The sequence below is a fragment of the Melanerpes formicivorus genome, unplaced genomic scaffold (genome assembly GCF_026170545.1).
Source record: "Melanerpes formicivorus ecotype bairdi unplaced genomic scaffold, bMelFor1.0.p_v2 SCAF_18, whole genome shotgun sequence".
NCBI lineage: Eukaryota > Metazoa > Chordata > Aves > Piciformes > Picidae > Melanerpes > Melanerpes formicivorus.
This window is the reverse complement of record NW_027142370.1, coordinates 12,966,099-12,985,729: the sequence shown is the minus strand read 5'-3', so window position 1 is coordinate 12,985,729 and position 19,631 is coordinate 12,966,099. Positions and strand designations below refer to the sequence as shown.

The 19,631-nt window shown below is 46.1% G+C and overlaps 1 protein-coding gene across 2 annotated transcripts in view; it reads right to left on the bottom strand.

Annotated features, from left to right (window-relative positions):
* AFAP1 (actin filament associated protein 1) overlaps window positions 1–19,631 on the bottom strand; it is a 105,304-nt gene continuing 85,673 nt past the window's right edge. The window contains exons 11-17 of one of the 2 annotated variants that reach the window (XM_068149671.1): window positions 17,300–17,417; window positions 15,234–15,491; window positions 13,379–13,496; window positions 11,744–11,908; window positions 10,632–10,822; window positions 9,753–9,914; window positions 1–3,298 (exon numbers count right to left, since the gene is read on the bottom strand). In XM_068149671.1, coding sequence (XP_068005772.1) covers window positions 3,272–3,298; window positions 9,753–9,914; window positions 10,632–10,822; window positions 11,744–11,908; window positions 13,379–13,496; window positions 15,234–15,491; window positions 17,300–17,417 — 1,039 coding nt within the window. In that variant the 3' untranslated portion in view covers window positions 1–3,271. The remainder of the gene's footprint in view (window positions 3,299–9,752; window positions 9,915–10,631; window positions 10,823–11,743; window positions 11,909–13,378; window positions 13,497–15,233; window positions 15,492–17,299; window positions 17,418–19,631) is intronic. The other variant, XM_068149670.1, reaches the window with a different exon arrangement.

The following is a 19,631-nucleotide window of genomic DNA, read 5'->3' as shown; positions in this document are numbered from 1 at the left end:
TATTTTCTTTCTCTTTTTTTTTTTCCTTTCTTTTAAATATGATTTTGTTTCTTTAAAAAATACATTAAGGAAATAATTACATTCTTAAGATGAGAACTTTACCTTAACAACCTCCAGCCTGGGCCAATTCATGTCAAAGTGTCTTTAACGGAGAGTCGACACTCAACGAAGCGTTGTCATCTACACAAACCCCAACCCAAATCAAATGGCCACACTCAGGTCATCAGGAATAAAAAAAAGCCCAACAACAAACAGCTTTGATCCCCCAAAGTGATGATTGTTTCTTGGTTTTAAAAAAAAAAGCATCACCTGTTTACAAAAAAGGCAGTAAAAAAAACCATCAAAGCACCTAGTCCGGTAACAGGAGTTTGAGGAAGCACAAAGTTACCGTTTGCTTAGACACAGCAACGGTTTCCAACGGGAGGTTCCCTTTCAAACCCAAATTGTGCTGCTCCGTGGCTGACTCTGCCTGCTGATCCCCAGCCTGCCGCTGGTGAAAAGACAAAGTCCTGTGGCTTTTTTATCCAACACTGTGCAGCACCAAATGTGGTCACTGGAGAGGTGGTTTCCGAGGGTTTGTTGTTCTCCTCCTCTCCAGTCCTTGGCCGTTCTGAAGAGCAGACGTCGCTGATGTCAGTCGCGATGGTACAAGGCGTGCAGTTAGTCTGTGGCGTGTTGAAGGGGAGCTGCTGGTGGCTTTATGGAGCCTTTGCTGGAGGAAGGGTGAAAGGAAGTTGCTTAATTTTGCCAGCAGTCCCTGCTGCAGCAGGTGCTATAGGTGCCAAGGATGACCAGCATCAAAGTTGGAGCAGAAGGCTGTGGCACCAGGGCTGGTGGTGTGTGCATGGCCCCAGCACCACCCCATTTCTGCTTGCTTGGACACACATTTCCACACTTCTGTCTCAGGCATGAATTCCAACATGGCCTTGCCAAGGATTCCTGGTTTGGTTTGTTTTTTTCCCCCCCATGGGATGTTGGGGGGTGGAAGATTCAATGGTAAAGAAGGAAAGTGACTTGGCTTTTGCCTACTCTGCATTACTTGGTGCAGGACCACTTCTTCATGGCAACTGTTACATCATTGCAAACTTTGACTAGAAGCCTAATTTGCATCATAAATATGTACAGATATAAATTAAATACTTAGTGAAATATACAAATAAATAACTTAATTTGAAATAAAAAGCCTAAATGAACTTAACTTTTGCTCCAAATTTGGGTTTTTTTGCTAAAATTTGATGGGAACTTGATACTGTTTAGTCCATATGGCATACAGCATGGGATGTGCCCTCCACTTGAGAGAGTTAAGCAGATGACCTAAAATCATATTAAAAAATGCTGCTTTTAGTGAAAAACCACACTGGCACTTGCTTTCCCTACTGCATCTGCATTCCTGCAGCACTTTGTACAAATCACAGTCCCAAGAAGCAGCCTTCCTTTGTTGGGCTCCGTTTCTACTCTGCTAAGGACAATGGGACCCTTAGCGCTAACTGCACCTGGGAACAGGACACAGTCCTGTGTCCCAGCAGCTCTTTCTGACAGCTCTCTGCCTGCAAATCCCCTCAGCTCCTGCAGGAAGTGCTCTGGCATCCAGCTCAGCTGGGAATCCCAGTCTATCCTTCAGGAGTCACGCACCTATTCTTAAAGGTAAGAGACAAACTGCAGGCTGGGCCATGAAGGGATGTGATCCTTGGTTAACTGCTGTCGTGCCAACTTCTGTGGTTTTAATTGCAAGTCTTAGCTAATTATAAAGACTCCAGCCCTAAGATCTGTGATTATGTCAAAATACAAGTAGTAGTACTTGAATTTTTTCCAATTAATTTTCTAGTCCTCACAGTTGAGGAGGCAAAAAAGAATCTTGAGAATGTGATTGAAGGCTCTCCAAAGGCTTAAAATAAAGCACAGAGAAAACATTAAAAGAACCCAACTCATATAATATTTTTTTCCCCCTCTCTCTCCCCTGATTATTTATTTTTAAGCTAATAATGAGTTTTTGAAGGACTTCAGTTGGCAATTCACTGCATGTAAGTTCTCAGGAGTGACACAAAGAACAGACTTACCTCTATCACTTTACAGACTAAAATGCAAGATGCCTTTTCCTAGTAAACAGAAATAAGACTCCTAAGAAAATCCCCAAATTCTCTGTCAAATTTTTATATATATAGATATATATATAAAAAAGAGTCTGGCAATCATCATCATCATCATCTTTTCAGTCCATCTTCCTCAAAAACCATTAGCTGAGGTATGAAAAGATGAAGGAAACTAAGTACAGCAGTGTTCTCTAACTCAAGTTTACCATATTCTAGCCAAACAGGACAAGACTGCGTGAGCTGTTCTGAGCTGCTGCTATCTGCTGAGGATTGATTGCTGTGAAGTCTTCTTTTTTTCTTCATCTTCTTCTTCTTTTGTCAAAAAAAGCAGAGAAAAGAAGCAGTCTCTAAAAATACCAGCTTGCCTTTTTAAAAGAAAAAACAAATATATTAAGAATCAGCCACAAGTTACAGCTCACCACTATGACCTCTGAAAATGACTGGTGCTGTGCAACAGGAGTCAAGAGAAAGGGCTAAAAAGGCAATTTCCACACCACCCCCATTCCCCCTCCCCAAGCTTTCTGTCTCTGTGGCAAAAGCCTCTGGCTAAAAAGGCTCCAAACCAATGCTGACAGCTGCCTTGTCTCATCCCAGCTCCCACCCCAGCGTAGAGAACTGTGGCACTGCCAAGCTCCTGCCTTCCTGGCCAAGCAAGCCACCCCAGTTCTGTGGAGGCATTTCTGTAGCTTTGCCACGTGAAAGGCCAACAGCAAGGTGTCAAATGATGAGCAGGAGCTGCAGCCAGCCCTCAGATGTCACTTCTGAACCTGGAAGGAGATGATTTCTCATGGGTCTTGGTGCACCAGTCTTCAGTGGTGTCAGGCCACCTGAGGTGAGAGAATGAATGTTGCTGGTGTGTGATGTTTCAGCAGAGCAACCTTTCAGCTGTGACTTTATGCTCCTTTTTCATTACTATGGCTGGTTTGGGGTATGTTTTGGTGTTCATCTTCTTGAGCAGTGAAGTCAGAACTAGTTACAGCTAACAAGAAGGGGCACACGTAGCTACACAGCAATAAGTCCAGGGGACAGGCAAGTCAGCGCCAAGCTACCTTTAACATAACAGAATCCTAGAACCTCTTCTCTTGTACCACTGGATACCACCTTTAGATGAGTCTCTTGCAGCCTATGTCTTGGTCCATAGTAGGTAAGGCCTTTATGGAAAGTGAGAGGTTTTGCTATGTTTATGTTCCATTTTTCATCTCCCATTCCTGGAAAGGGGAAGAAAAAGAAAGATGTGGAAAATGCTAGAGAAGTCAGCTTGTTTCACTGCTGTCATCAGATCTGCTGAGCCACAGCCAGCTGAGGTCAGCAACAGTTTTTCCATTAACTCTGCTGGATCCAGCCTGCTGCCCACAAATTAGTTAGGGAATGCTAACAAGTAGGTCCTGATAGTGCCTGTGTGCAGCTTCCACCCCTCCACAGCTGCACTCCAGCAGCTTTGCTTTCTTCTGCTCTGCAATAGGCTCTCTTGGCTTTCTGCATGGGCTGCTGATGGAGCAAAGCACTCAGCTGCAGGTGAGTAAGGCAGAGTACCATTAGGCACTTCAGCCTGGAAAAGAGCAGTCTGAGAGGGGATCTTTGATACATGGAGGTCATGAGAATGAGGCTGGCCTCTTCTCAGTGGTGCCAAGTGAGAGGACAATGGGTACAAACTAGAACCCAGGAGGTTTCACTTGAACTTAAGGAGAAACTTCTTTGTTGTGAGAGTGTCTGACAAGTTAGTTTACATTGCATTTGTTTCCTGTAATCCAAGCTGAGCTATTGCTCAGCAAACTAAAGAAATCACTTTGCCTGTCTGTGCCTCAGGTTCCCCACCTGTCAGCTGAGGACAATGACAGCTGCAAGCCTCAGCAAAGCACAGAATCTGTGATGCCTTCATCCATGTCCCAGGGCAAACTGTTTCTATTGGTTCTGCTACAGAACCATGAAAAGCATGAGATTGCTGCAGCTGAACACCCAGGTAAACCAAACTTGGGGCCACTGAGTGACACCTACAGCATGTCCTAACAGTCTATATGAGCTGAAGAGGGATGGGTTCAGCTCAGGACATGCACATTGTGCCTACTCTTTGAATCACACCCTTGCAGTGATCAGAAACTAATGAAGATATGAAGGAGTTGGCCTCTGGCTGAAGTAATCCCCATGGAGCAGCTGCCCAGATGTTCTTAGCCAGGGACTGGAGTCTACAGATTCCTCTCCCACCCATCTACTCTGCAGGCAGCCTGCTGACTTGGCTCCCACCCTGAATTCCTCAGTTTCACTCTCATTCCAGAACATTTCAGAGTTCTTATGCATGTAAATATCTGTCTCTGCTGCAGGAACAGCATCAATTTGGCTGAACAGCCGCAGGACCATGGCACTTCTTCAACCATAGTAAAGCAACAGTAAAGGTCACAGCTGGTGGATGTTTTAGCTATGTAAGGAAAAAGGGATAGGATAGGATAGGATAGGATAGGATAGGATAGGATAGGATAGGATAGGATAGGATAGGATAGGATAGGATAGGATAGGATAGGATAGACCAGGCTGGAAGAGACCTTTGAGATCATCGCATCCAACCTATCATCAACTAAACCATGGCACCAAGCACCCTATCAAGTCTCCTCCTAATGATGGTGACTCCACCACCTCCCTGGGCAGCACATTCCAATGGCCAATCACTCTCTCTGCGTAGAATTGTTTCCTAACCTCCAGCCTAAATCTCCCCTGGTGCAGCTTGAGACTGTGTCCTCTTGTTCTGGTGCTGCTTGCCTGGGAGAAGAGATGAGCCCCCACCTGGCTACAACCTCCCTTCAAGGAGTTGACAGCAATAAGGTCTCCCCTGAGCCTCCTCTTCTCCAGGCTAAGCAACCCCAGCTCCCTCAGCCTCTCCTCACAGGGCTGTGCTCCAAACCCCTCCCCAGCTTTGTTGCCCTTCTCTGGACACGTTCCAGCAACTCAGTATCTTTCTTAAACTGAGGTGTCCAGAACTGGACACAGGGCTCAAGGTGTGGCCTAACCAGTGCTGAGTACAGGGCACAATGACCTCCCTGCTCCTGCTGGCCACACTGTTCCTGATGCAGGCCAGGATGCCATTGGCCTTCCTGGCCACCTGGGCACACTGCTGGCTCATGTTCAGCCTACTATCAACCAGTACCCTCAGGTCCCTTTCTGCCTGGCTGCTCTCCAGCCACTCTGACCCCAGCCTGTAGCACTGCATGGGGTTGTTGTGGCCAATGTGCAGAACCCAGCACTTGGATGTGTTAAATCTTGGGGTTAAAGCAGGTAGGCAATAATTCTATGGTGTTTCTTTAATCTTGTGAGGTTTTTTTGTTCCCTTAATTTAGATGGTGCTTTTATTAAAAGAAAATCAGCTTTGCACAGCAGATTAAGGTACACCTAAACTTAAACCACAGTACTGGGAGAAGCCAGACTGCTTTTAAAAGGCTGTCAAATGTACATTCCCTGTCTATATGCTACCAGAGCTCTAAAGGAAGTCTTTGGGTAAGCAGCTGGGAGGATAATTTTTCATATGTTAAGTAAGCCTTGAAGGCAGTAGCTTTCTTTTGCAGGTGCAGAAGGAAATTTTCTCTTGTTTTTCTTTCTCCAGCAGGTTCACACCAATGTTTAAGTCAACACTGACAGCGTGATAGGGAGCTGGCAGAGCTCTTTTTCCTCTCCAGTCCCAGAACATAAGCAAAATGTAAGCTGTTGACATTCACCAGTTTGGAAAACAAAGCAGAAATACTCATTGCAGTCTCCCTGCTGCACAACTTGGGTTAGAAATCCATTTGAAAGGTGCAGTGTTTCAGTAACTGTTGCTCTGATGCAGCAAGGGCACTTGGACCACTTCTCTATAGCAATGCCAATGCAGAATAGTGGTTTCCACATTTTAAGACAGTCTCCATTTCCAGTTGAGGAGAGATTAACAAAATTACAATTAAAATGCCTTCTGCCTTGTCAAACGTGTGAGTGCTTGCTAAAATAATCAAACCCATGTGTTACACAGATATAGACTAGACCAGACCAGACCAGACTAGACTAGAATAGAATTAACCAGGTTGGAAAAGTCCTTTGAGATCATCAAGTCCAACCTATCACCCAACACCATCTAATTAACTAAACCATGGCACCAAGCACCCCATCCAGGCTCTTCCTAAACACCTCCAGTGATGGTGACTCCACCACCTGCCTGGGCAGCACATTCCTATGGCCAATCTCTCTTTCTATGAAGAATTTCTTCCTAACATCCAGCCTAAACCTCCCCTAGCGCAGCCTGAGACTGTGTCCTCTTGTTCTGCTGCTGGTTGCCTGGGAAAAGAGACCAACCCCCACTTGGCTACAACCTCCCTTCAGGGAGTTGTAGAGAGCAAGAAGGTCTCCCCTGAGCCTCCTCTTCTCCAGGCTCAGCAACCCCAGCTCCCTCAGCCTCTCCTCACAGGGCTGTGCTCCAAACCCCTCCCCAGCTTTGTTGCCCTTCTCTGGACACCTTCCAGCAACTCAACATCTTTCCTAAACTGAGGAGCCCAGAACTGGACACAGGACTCAAGGTGTGGCCTAACCAGTTCTGAGTACAGGTGCAGAATGATCTCTCTGTTCCTGCTGGCCACACTGTTCCTGATACAGGCCAGGATGCCATTGGCCTTTTTGGCCACCTGGGCACACTGCTGGCTCATGTTCAGCCTACTATCAACCAGTACCCCCAGGTCCCTTTCTGCCTGGCTGCTCTCCAGCCACTCTGTGGCCACATCCTCTTTCTTCACTCTCTCTGTCTTTCCTTCTCACATTATCTCAGCATGGTGGAAGGTGGAAGGGACCTCTGGAGATCATCCAGTCCAACTCCCTTGCCTAAGCAGCTTGCCCAGGATCACAATGGCCAGGTGGGTTTGGAATCTCACCAGAGAAGGGGGACTCCACAACCTCTCTGGGCAGCCTGCTCCAGGGCTCCAGCACCCTCAAGTGAAAGAGGGTTCTCCTTAAGTTGATGTGAAACCTCCTGGTTTGTACCTGCTGCCCCTTTGTCCTATCACTGGACACCAGTGAGAAGAGCCCCACCCTCATGACCACCACCCTTAGACAGTTCTATTCTCGTGTCAGTGCAGCTGAGGGGAGAGATTTTTGGAGAAGCAGCACCCAGATCTGCAGTCTCTGATGCCTGGACTCTTCTCCAACTGCATTCAAATACAAACTGGGGGGGCGGGGGGAAATCACTTCATGACATTTGGAAAGCTTAGAGAACTCCCTCACCTCTGGGAGGTTTGCCAGTTGCTGAGGATGCCAGCACAGGCACAGACATGAAATCTGTTTTGCTCCCATGTTGAAATCTGTTTCACGGCACTCACATCCATGCCTGGAGAGCCAAGGCCTGCTCTGGGGTACTCATGTGTGATGCCCTTTGCTTAGCCACACCTAAAGGGCTGGGACTCCCTTGTAACTGCAGAAAGCCAGGAGAATGGAAAGCCAAAGTCCCCCCCTCTGAAAGCAGGCTGTGGTGCAGCTGCATGCCTGCTGGCAGGCTTTGGCTGCAGCTTCTTGCTGAGTACAGCTTGGGCTGCAATATCCAATTCAGCAAAAATTCACTCAATCTTTAGTGCAGGAGGTTTTAGAGAAGGGGGAAAAATAAAAAGGAAAAAGCTGTTCAAGCTGAATTGGATACTTGGGAGTTGTTTTTCCCAGGATGGGAAATATGCTGAGTAGCTCCACATCCTTTTGACTTAGCCTAATCTTAGAGTCAAGCTTCCTCTGTGAAAGAGCCTGACCAAGCTCGTGCCATCCACAACACAGCAGGGGCTTCCCTCTATGGTATGGGCTGAGCATCCAAAACCTGCTACAGCTGGAAGGGATTCTTGACACCAAAGATGTTTAGGTTGTTACAGGGCTGTGGTTTCTCCAGCTGTAAAGATTAAACAGCTGGCTTTAATGTGCCTGTCCTAGCACAAATCCACACTCCCTTCTGCAAGGGCTCTGTTAGACCACAGCCTCTGAGTAATGGTGTGCTAACAGGCAGAGCCTGTAGTTAAGAGATGGTATCTTTATGAGACAAATTAGACTGTAATTGGAATACCAAGATAAGCTTTAGAGCACAGGAACCCCTGCTTGGGTCTGAGACACATTCACAGAATCACTTAGGTTTGAAAAGACCTTCATGATTACTGAGTCCAACCATTAACCCTACAAGCAACAAACTTCCAGGTTAGACAGAACTGAAACCTATTATGCTGAATTGAATTCTTCTTAGTTGAATGTCATGAATCAAGCTAACTGGCAGAAAAAGAGGCTGATGTCCATGGACAGCAGAAATGGTGGTAGATGAAGGGTGAGAAAGCTCTCATGTAAGGTAGAGTGCAGAAAATAATTCATGTCCTGGGCAAAGGGGCTAAAGGGGCTGGCATGGAGGAAATGAAGAGATTAGGATGTGCCAGAAAACCAAATCAGCTGTTGGGATGAAGATTTTTTTTCTGTATCTCCTGTATTTAGGTGCCAGGTGCTCAGACACTGCACTTATTTATAGTCAATGAAGCTATGTCACAACAGGTACTCAAAACATCCCTGGACAGAATGCTTCATTGCTTTTGAAAAGGAAATGGAGTGCACAAAAGACAAATATCTGCAATCAGTACTGTTTGTAATGAACAGTGAACTACTACCTCAATAAGAGCCTGGACCGACTGTCACCCTTGGTTCCGTGCTGCCCACAGGCTCCTGTTGCTACTAACTATCCCAGGAGAATGGCTGTGCAAGTCCCATTGAGCTGAAGCACACCAATGACAAAAGCTATAACAATGCAAGAGGTCTGCAAGCTTCAGCCTGTTACTTGTGAGACTAAATTAGATCACTTCACTTTCTCCTCTAAGTGCACATTAAGAGTAGGTACTTGCACAACACGCTGTCAATTGTGATAATTTACTACTCTCTTCTTGCCACAGCTGGCAAAGATCAGAGCCAATCTGGTGGTGGTTTGGAACACTCACTGCAACACTTCTTTACTACACAGATTTAGTGTAGGGCTGTCTATACTACAGACCACTTACCTGGCTAATTCAATCTAGAAAGGAACAGAGGAAAACATGAATGAGAGAGCAGAGCCATAGAATCATAGAATCAGTAAGGCTGGAAAAGACCTCAAGGATCATCAAGTCCAACCTGTCACCCAACACCTCATGACTACTAAACCATGACACCAAGTGCCACATCCAATCCCCTCTTGAACACCTCCAGGGATGGTGACTCCACCACCTCCCTGGGCAGCACATTCCAATGGATAACAACTCTCTCTGGGGAAGAACTTTCTCCTCACCTCAAACCTAAACTTCCCCTGGTGCAGCTTGAGACTGTGTCCCCTTGTTCTGGTGCTGGTTGCCTGGGAGAAGAGACCAACCCTCCTGGCTACAACCTCCCTTCAGGTAGTTGTAGAGAGCAATAAGGTCTCCCCTGAGCCTTGTGTCCCTCAGACCACTCAACAATACTCCTGCAAGAGGTTGCCCAAGCTCAGCATTATTCATGTGGTAACACAAACAATTCAGACATGGCACATTCTCTTCTTAAGGCTACATTTCACCACCTAAGCAGCAGGAACCAATCTTCCTCTCTCCTCTTTTGTCTCTCCACAAGCAAATAGGACTTTTTTTTTTTCCTAAGAAAGAAAAAGGACAGGAAAGGAAAAGGAGATGTAAGCCTTCTCACCTTTGCTTTCCGAAGGACATGGCCTCGACAGGGAGAAGTGTTCGATGAGGGAGGTCGCTTCAGCGCCGCTGCACTGTTCACAGGCACAGAGCACTCAGTGTCACTGGTGTCACAGCTGGAGATGGGAGAGTTTTCCAGGGTTCGGTGCTTGAAGATGGGAGACTAATGAAGAGAGAAAAGCCTACACTGAGTTTCCTCCAAGCAGTCCCACGGGCAGCACCTTCTATCTAGACCTAGGACTGCAGATTTATGTTTAAAAGACGTGGTTATTCATAATAAAGGGGAATAAACAAAACCCGAGGGTAGAACATAGGACAACAAAGCAAAGTGTGTGTTCTGGGGTGAAAATGGAAGTTTGTGATGAAAAATTAAAGGTTGTTTTCTCTGCTTAAACAACATTGAGTCCTCTGGAGGAACTGATACAGCCCTCTCTAACCCTTCTGCTGGCTGCTTCTAACAGATCTACAAAGCTAGGACAGGCCTGCCAAGCTCCGTCGTGAAAGTGTGAGATGCTGCCCTAACAAAGGCTGGCAGTGACTGATAGTACACTGATACAAGCAGGTCTCCATCACTGCATGATGACTTGGTGCATTTAAACCTCCCTAGGAAGGAGCAATGGCTATGTTCATGCACTGGAACAACCACTGAGCTGTCAGCTTAGCTTTGCACATTATCCTGCCTGTGGCTCCCATGTCTGCCTGTCCCCCACTGCAGCACACCTGATGCAGGTGGAGAATGCAGATGCCACAGACATCCAGTTCTTATTGCCTGGCCTCAATAAACCTTTCCAAACCCTCTCAGTTCCCACTCATTTTACTGGAGTTGAGAAGGGAGGGCACTCCCTGCTCATGGTACTGGAATGTGCATGTCTTTGCATACCTGTGGGCTTGATGTTCCTGACCTGGGTTCAATAGCCAAGCCCAGTGTGATGCCACCAGCCAAGGCTTTCTTAAGGCTCTCCTTCACCTCGGTCAGCTCCAGCTCCAGGTTCACACGTTCAGCCTCCTTCTGCTTACACTCCTCTTCCAACTTCTTTAACTTGTCTTCAAGAATCACTTGAGTCTTTCTGCCTGTCACCCACAGCAATGCCAATATTTCAATAAGGAGAAACAGAAACTTTTTGGGTTTGAAATAAAGCACAAAGTCTCTACAGATCAGTGCCATCACACAAATGTGATGCACTTTGCCAAACCCCGTTTTCTCACCATGTAAAAAGCTTGCCAACAGAAACCAAATGCTTGCTTTCAGGTGCCTTCTACAGGTTTTTAGTCTAGTTTCAAATCAGTATTTGTTTTGTTGTTTTGCCATTGACAGTCACAATAAGCTTACTGCCATGTTCTGCTTGTCTGAAGTCTCCATCAGGGTGTAAGTATATATAAATATAGATAAATCCATACTATGCTATATAGACACTATGGAGGCTGGATAACATCAAAAGATGTTGAGTTACTGGAAGGTGTCCAGAGAAGGGCAACAAAGCTGGGGAGGGGTTGGGAGCACAGCCCTGTGAGGAGAGACTGAGGGAGCTGGGGTTGTTTAGCCTGGAGAAGAGGAGGCTCAGGGGAGACCTTCTTGCTCTCTACAACTACCTGAAGGGAGGTTGTAGCCAGGAGGGGGTTGGTCTCTTCCAGGCAACCAGCAGCAGAGCAAGAGGACACAGTCTCAAGCTGCACCAGGGGAGGTTTAGGCTGGATGTTAGGAAGAAGTCTTTCACAGAAAGAGTCATTGGCCATTTGAATGTGCTGCCCAGGGAGGTGGTGGAGTCACCATCACTGGAGGTGTTTTAAGAGGAGACTGGATGGGGCACTTGGTGCCATGGTTTAGTTGATTAGATGGTGTTGGGTGATAGGTTGGACTCGATGATCTCAAAGGTCTTTTCCAACCTGGTTAATTCTATTCTAAAACCAAAACTCATGCTTCAGCACAGCACACAAAGCTGTTCTGCTGCTTTGGCCTTGCCAGGGCATGTAGCACAAAGCAGCAGCTCATACCAGCATTGACTTCAATGGCAGCACGCAGATCTTTCCTCTCCTTGCGCAGCTGCGCCAGCCTGTTCCGGAGGGCCTCCTTCCTCTTCAGCAGCTCCTCCTCTTTGCTTTGTAGCCTCTTGGCATCTGCCTCCACACGGTTCTTGCCATACTTGTACTGCTCTGCATCTGCATGGATTGGTTTGTAGTGAGGGATGGTTAACATTAACAGTAAAATGAAACTGTTCCCTGAGATTGAGCATCACAGGAAGCACGCCATGGGTTGAGGAACCAGTCTGCTATCCCTCTTTCCCTCTTCCACTGTTTGTTTTTTGTTTCCTCAAGGTCCATGATTCCTGATGAGTTCTGTAGCACAGGTAACAGAATTGATAGGAGATAGGTAGCTTGTGCTCTAATTCATACAGGAAAGATGAGAAACAACAGTGGCCTTGCCTTTCTGTGTAGCTCAGAGGAAGGAAAAGAGGCTCCTCTTCAGCTCTGAACCCTTGATTTTTAATTGGAAGGGGTCAGAAGAAAAACTGCCTGCTTGCCCTTTTGCCCAGCTTCCATTCCTACTTCAAGTGCCTAAAGCACCCATATTTTCCCACCTGACATAAGAGAATACAAAGATGTGCTCCCTTCTTTGATCCTTGAGAGCTTTCTCCTTTTACCTTCCCATAGAAATGGTTTCATTTCATGGCTCAGATCTATCTGTGCTCTAATTTATATCACAGCCCCCCTACACCTCTGCCCTAGTTGTAGACTCAGAGAAAATAGGTCAGCTAGCAGATCACTTTGTCTGTCTCCATCTCTGACACAAGCTCAAGGATGCTAAACCATTTCTGAAAATCATTGTCAAACCAGCTTCATCTGGCCTTCAGTAACCCAGATGCCTTTACTCCCACAGCTATCTATTCCAGTGCCTATTTACTGGCATGCTTGGAAAATGTCTACTTTTATCCTGAAGTCTAACACAAATTTCTCCATTAAACCCATGACTTCTTAAACACTTAGCATGGGATCAAACCCCACATTTATTCTTTCTCTAGAAGGAGCTATGCTTTTCAATCCATTATTTTAAAGTATTATTACAGCTCTTTCTTGTCTTCTCATCTTTACTCAAAGCAATCCCTGTGAGGGGTTTCCTACAGGCAATTCAACTGCCCAGAAAACCCCAGTTTCTGAAGTGTCACTCACCAATTGTAGTCTCCTCTCTCTGAGGAAGCTTTTGAGCTGGGTGGGTTGTCTTCATTATTTTATCCTACCTTTTCCACCAGCAACAGGAGTAAGTTCAGTTCTGAGCAACATAACTTTGTCCTGTCTGTCTCAGCTCCTCACCCTTCTCTTCCAACAGGAACACAGAATTACTCTCTCACCTAAATGAAGAATCATTACCCATTTTTCCCCCCTGCTGCCCTAATAACTAACAGCCACAGGTCCCCATTTCACATCCACATGACAAGCTGTATCTCGTGACACGGCTGGAGTACTGATCAGCCACCAAAGCACACAATATCTCCTATTCAAAGTCTTGGTGGGCATCTCCTGCTCAGCCTGTCAGCCACAGAAGAATCTCAGTGGTTATCTTGTTTGCTAAGACAGCTGTTTTGGGTATCCTCATGACTCTGCTCCCCAGTGAGGCAGCAGTGGGATACTTACTGGATGCTGTGCGCTTCACACATGACACTGACTCTGATTTCTTCGGCTGGCTATTTAAAGAAGTTCTCCCTTTTCCAGTGATCCCATTAGCAGTCACAGGGGGCTTCTTGCCTTTGAACTGTTAGGAAACAAAAGTACACATCAGCTCCAGCTATTCCTGTGCTGCTGGCATTACAGTCACCCTTTCATCAAGGGCAAAGCTTGACACAGAGCTGCCTGCTCAGAGACTTAATAGAGCGCATTGATTGAGCTGGAGACGGCGCTTCCTCCAGAGATGTCTCTGAGAACTGCCTGCTCAGCAGGAGCCACATCAGCACCCACAGGAAAACAAGGGCAGGAACTCCTCATCTCTGGTGGCATCACTGTCTCCAAGTTATTTAAAACTCTAGCATTGACTGAATTAGGAAAGTCCTTTTGAGGCAGATGGAATTGAACAGGCATTGAGTAATTTTACACAATCGAGGCTCCTGAAGCACAGGTTTGGCAATGCTGAAAACCCTTCAAAGGTTTGCCACGTAAAAAGTCAGCATTTTTTTATTGACTATGACCCTGCCAGCCTTGCAGTCCATTGGTTATTTTTCCCTTGTAAGCAATATATTACACATTTTTAAATGCTAGGATTTGCCATATCAATTTCCTCCCATACAACCTCTAGCTAGCATTTAAAAGTTTCACTTACTTAAAAAAAAACCCCAAACAACACCTTTCAAAATGGCCAAGGCAGCAGGTTACCAGAAACAGCACATTTCATGCCCATAGGCTTTCCATGTAGAGGGCTCCCCTGCAGTAATCTGAACCCTGGGAAGAGCAACACTGTCCTGATTTACCACAGTCCTCCAAGCATCCAAAAGGACTTTTAAGGACTGAACTGGGAGTGGAACAAGCAGCCTGCTGCTGCTGTAGCCAAGGGTCAGGGCAATTTATTGCTGGGGTCCACCTCCAATTCTGCAACATCACTGAATTCTAATAGTCCAGTATGAAGTTTTTGTAAGGGTTAAGTGATGTAACGCACACTAAGACAGGTACCTTATACAAGAGAAATACTCATCTGACTGTTCCGTGTCACATTAGACTGAAAACCACCCATCTCTGTGATACATTCATAGGCTTATGCCAGTGACCAGCTTTCAGAGACTGGATGCAGGCTCTGGAGAAGATCCTTGGCATGGCTGTGAGCAAGGCTTGCTCTGACCCCTGCCAGGGTCTGCCTATCTGCTACCATGCCTGAGCACACATGGATTTAATCTGCTTTATAGATTCTCATTTCACCTGAGGTCAAGGCCTGAGGCCACCCTCAGAAAGAAGCAGAGACATAAACTTAGCTGGTTGTCTTTTTCCAGGGGAAGAAAATAAAAGGCAGTCATTGTAATATTGCACATACACACTAGATACATTTAGCATATACATACATAACTTATGAGCTAATTCTATATTCACCATACATGAGACCTTAATATATACAATATATGGATTATTACAATTCTAGACAAGTAAATTTGTTGGCCAGGTCCTATTTCACTTTTTGTTTTCTCAAGTTACCAGTGCCTGAGGATACAGAAGGCAGCTAGAAATGCATTCAGGTAAGGTCTGCAAGGTCACCTCTATTTGTTTGTTGTTATTCACAATCTGTAAATGGTCAAGAACTGGTGAGGAAAGCCTTTCCCAGGTGCCAATACTTCTATTCTACAACAGAATTTACAACCTGGCAAACCTGCAGTGGGCTCACGCCTTAAGCTTCAAGCACTGAAGTGCAGGCACTAAAGACTGCAATAGCCAAATGTCCTTAAGGTAACAATCAGACAAGCAGAGCGGCCAAGAAATCAAAAGCTTGGTTATGTATTAAACAGTACAGTACCTGAGAGCCAGATCCCCTCCCCACAGCAGAGGTATTAGTGACAGACTGAGCAGAAGACAGACTGGATGAGACAGGATGTTTGTAATGGTTAGAGGAGAGTTTGTCAGCGGATAACCTATTGGGCTTGCTGGCGGCGGGCGGGTAGCGCGCAAAGATTTTGGGAGACGGCAAGTTATCGTACAGGCCTGCGTTATCATAGAGCATGTCTTCTCCAGTGCTCCTGCTACGAGGGCAAGGAAAGCCATCTTCTGGTTCCCACTGCAACACACACACTTTGGCAGTTAGTACACAGTACACCATGCAGAGCCTCCGACGTGAAATTCAACCAGTGGCACTCTGAGCGTTAGTGAGCCCTGGGTGCGCAGCAAGACAGAGTCACACAGAATGGCCTAGAGTGAAAACAGATCCTTTAAGACCCAATCATTAACCTCACACTGACAAGTCCTTGCCTAAACCATATCCCTAAGCACTACATCTATATGACTCAAACAGTTCCAGGCATTGGGACTCCACCATTACCCTGGGCAAGCTGTTCCAGTGCCCAATAACCCCTTCAGTAAAGAATTTCTTCTAATATCCAACCTAAACCTTCCCTGGTGCACCTTGAGACCACTTCCTCTTGTCCTGTCACTTGAACAGCTTGACCCACACTTCTCTACTACCTCCTTTCAGGTAGTTGTAGAGAGCTTGCGTACAACTATTCAATTCAGAGAAAGGGAGGGAGGACCCTGTAGAAAGGAGGCATTTCATGGCTCATAGCCCCAGTTCTGTCTGTTTTCCACAGCATCAGCAAGCTGGTGCTACGGAATCACCCTTGCTGTGCCTGCACCTTCACTTGCCAGCTCTAGCACAGGCAGGATGTATTAACAGGGAGATACTCACAAGCTACACAGATCAATCTGTGGGATTACATCTGGTACATGAGTTGTTAAAAGTAATATGGCCTAACAGTTAGCAGATGCCAAGAGGGTTTTCCCTTTTTCTTTCTTCAGGCTCTCTGTCTTCCCAGTGGATACCAGCTGCTGGAATGCTAGCATTACATTTTACTTGCTGGAGAATTGTTCTTCTGAGCTAACCAGCTAAAACAGCTACAGGCAATTCCTTTTTGGATTTTTTTTTTCTCCTTTTCAGAGAGATGGAAAGCTCAACAATACTCCAGTGATTCATTCAATTAATCTTAAACCAACCTGATTGCCAAATATCCGTCCTTAATCTGTCCTGGCTGTGGCAGTACACGACTCACACAAAGGCATAAGCACATCCAAGAACTACAGAGAGAGACTCCTCACCACACATGTGGTTGAGTGTTATTCCCATGAGGAGCTTTCTATCATCTTTCTGGTATTACTAAGACACTTTGAAATGGAATTTCTCTTGAGATCAGCCTTAGCAGGGGCCTTTATGAAGCAGGTCAAATTAAAGAGCTGACATAGGCTGTAGCTCCCTTGTAAATCTTCCTGAGGACCACATACAGCTATGGGCTAATATCCACTTGTGTTAAACCCTATCAGACATCTGCCTACTACCAGTTTTGCAATGTATGAAGATGGAAATGACCACTGTGGCTCTCTTCTGGCACGAGCAGTACTTGCTGTCATGAGCAACGCAGTCCCAGGCACTGAGAAGTGCTTGCATTTTGGTTTGGGCTTGGTTTTTTTTTCCCCCACAGACACCAAAAAGTACTTGGTGTGACCGAGTGCTCAACTGTTGCCATGTCTGGTGTGAGCTAACAAATACCCCCACAAGTGAGGATTGTGTTCAAGGTCTTGGCAACAAATCATCGACAGGGAGCTGCTTTCTCAATGCAGGTTGGCTGGCTCACGTGCAGCCTAATGTAATCAATCTGCTCCACACCCCTCAGCCTCTGTAGGTGTGAGAGAAGTTTGCAGCCCACAATGAAAAAGAGATTTAAAAACAGGGCCGGGGCTGGGGGGCGGCAGGGTTTGGAAACTGCCCAGTGGGGCTTTGCAGATAATACCATTTACAGATGTCCACGCATTCACCACATGCAAACCATTTGTGCTGCGCACAATGCAGTCCTAGAATCATAGAATCCTAGTCCTTACCGCTCCATTGATGCAGGGCACATCATCATAGTGCAGTGCCACTCCGCTGGGGCAGGCGTAGCCGTTGGCAGTGCCGCCCCGGTACGGGCTGGTGGACAGGCCTCGCCGGTTCATGAAGCTGGGCAAAGCAAAGGAACAGCGTTAGAAAACCTGAACCCAAGCCCAGCTGATGATTCAGTGGTGTGTCTTCCCACCCCTAACGTTCTGTGAGTCTGTGACACATTCAAAACCCACCTGGATGCCTTCCTGCTCTGGCAGGAGGGTTGGACTGGATGACCTTTCGAGGTCCCTTCCCACCCCTAACATTCTGTGATTGATTATGGAACCTGGGAAGCACACTGAGGGTAGTGAGACACAACAGCTTGCCCAGGGAAGTTTTGGATGCCTCCCTGCTGGCGGTGTTCAAGGCCAAGTTGGATGAGGCCTTGAGCAACCTGGGCTAGTGGGAAGTGTCTCTGCCCATGGCAGGGGGATTGGAACTGGATGATCTTTAAGATGCCTTCCAACCCTAAACCACTCTATGAATCTGTAAATCTCTTCTCACTTTCTGCAGAGCAGTTTTCCTTCTGTTGGTACACACACGTTGCCGGCAGCAGCCAAGTCTACAACACATGTTCCCAAGCCAGGAGGGCAACAGCTGTAACTGCTCACTGGCACGTTTACATGGGAACCTGCTGATCTGCATTATGAACCAGCTTGCCAGTGGGCAATAGCAGCTCCCCTGCTGTCTGCATCAGGGAGAAGCAGGTGTTCTGGGTGCATGCATGCCTGGAGGGGTGCAAACATAGGAACTGGGAGAAACAAGAATCAAATACAGCCAAAATACAAACACAAAGTGGAACGCTGATGAACTCTAACTTGTCATATCTATCATCATTTGCTGAGTAATTTCTTCCTCTAAATCTGGGAATTTTTCTTTTCCTTATCAGGACCCCTGGCTGGGTAGAGCGTGCATAATGGCATCAGGCTGGCTGGGTTAACTGTGCATGCACTACAGTTTTGCTCTGTGCATGCACTCACTCTTGCTCTGTTTCACACAGTGGATCTGAGTCCTCTGCAAATCTCAAAAGGGGTTTTACTGGAATTCTTCAGAAGATGTGTAGGACATCACAGACTACAGCAGACTTGCAAAGGTCTACCAATGCAGACAATGAGAGGAGCCTGCCCAGCAGTAGTAATGACCCCAAGGGTGAATTCTGCTGTGTAGCAACTGCTGAAATTGAATGAGGCACAGAGCGAGATCCCAAGTAATTCCCACAGCTCCAGGTGTAGGTGATTGGGAAAACAAAGCTTTCCATCCCCAACAATGGAACTATTCAGGCTCTGTGCTGATATTCATAAAATATGATAAAGCCCTACCAAAGCAAAGAGGGTCTTCTGTAGTACTGGCTGGAGCTCAAGAATGCTGTGGTTTTAACAGTTGCTTTCTTTTGGCTTTGGAATAACACGGAACCCACTGAATCTCTCATTCAGAGGGAGACAGACCTCATCCAACCTGGCTCACCTGAACCATGGGAGACCCAGGCTCACAGGAGGGACAAACCTACCCGGTTTGGTGTGAACTTTTCAGGGCAGTGTGGGGGTGGAATAATCATTAGACAGAAGCTTTTCTTACTTCAAACAACCAACTGAGAAAAAGCCCAAGATAAATTCCATGATAAAAAAGGCTTTAACTTTATCTTATCTCATACTTTATCAGACATTATTAAAGGGCTGCATCTGTTTACTATTCCTTTTAATGAAGAGCATTACTCAAGCGTTTCTGGTTAGTCTGAAAGGCTGCATTTGGAGTCATTATTGTATTTCTCTCTTTTGAAGTACCTTCAGCAAGAGTGATGCATAATAACCATGTCTGAAAACTGGTATATCCATTAGAGAGACCTGATGCACCTGCACCTGTAGTAACTATTCCCACCACCAAAGGAAGCTAAGATTTATCCCAAGTATCCACAAACACTTCATCAGCATTATTTCACTAAGCCTCATTAATCCTGCTTACAGATGTATCCACGTAAGTTAATTGTTTTCTGAAATTGCTGGAGGGGAATCGACATGGAACAAACCTGCCAGGAAGCCCTTTTTTTGTCTTCAGCCTTCCCTAGATACCTAATCTTTTAGATAAAGAAAACTGATGGAGCCATTAGTGAAGACTCGATTGTTCTACAAAGCACCAGGCTCAGGAAACAAAGAACCAATAGTCCTGAAGTGACTTCAGTGATAACTGCAGTGAAGGTGGAGTAGTGATACTCCTGCTATAAAGGGCAACAAGAGCAGCATTTAAACACTGAAGATCATCATAGTTTCTCCTCATTCTCTAGAAGCAGTTGAAAAT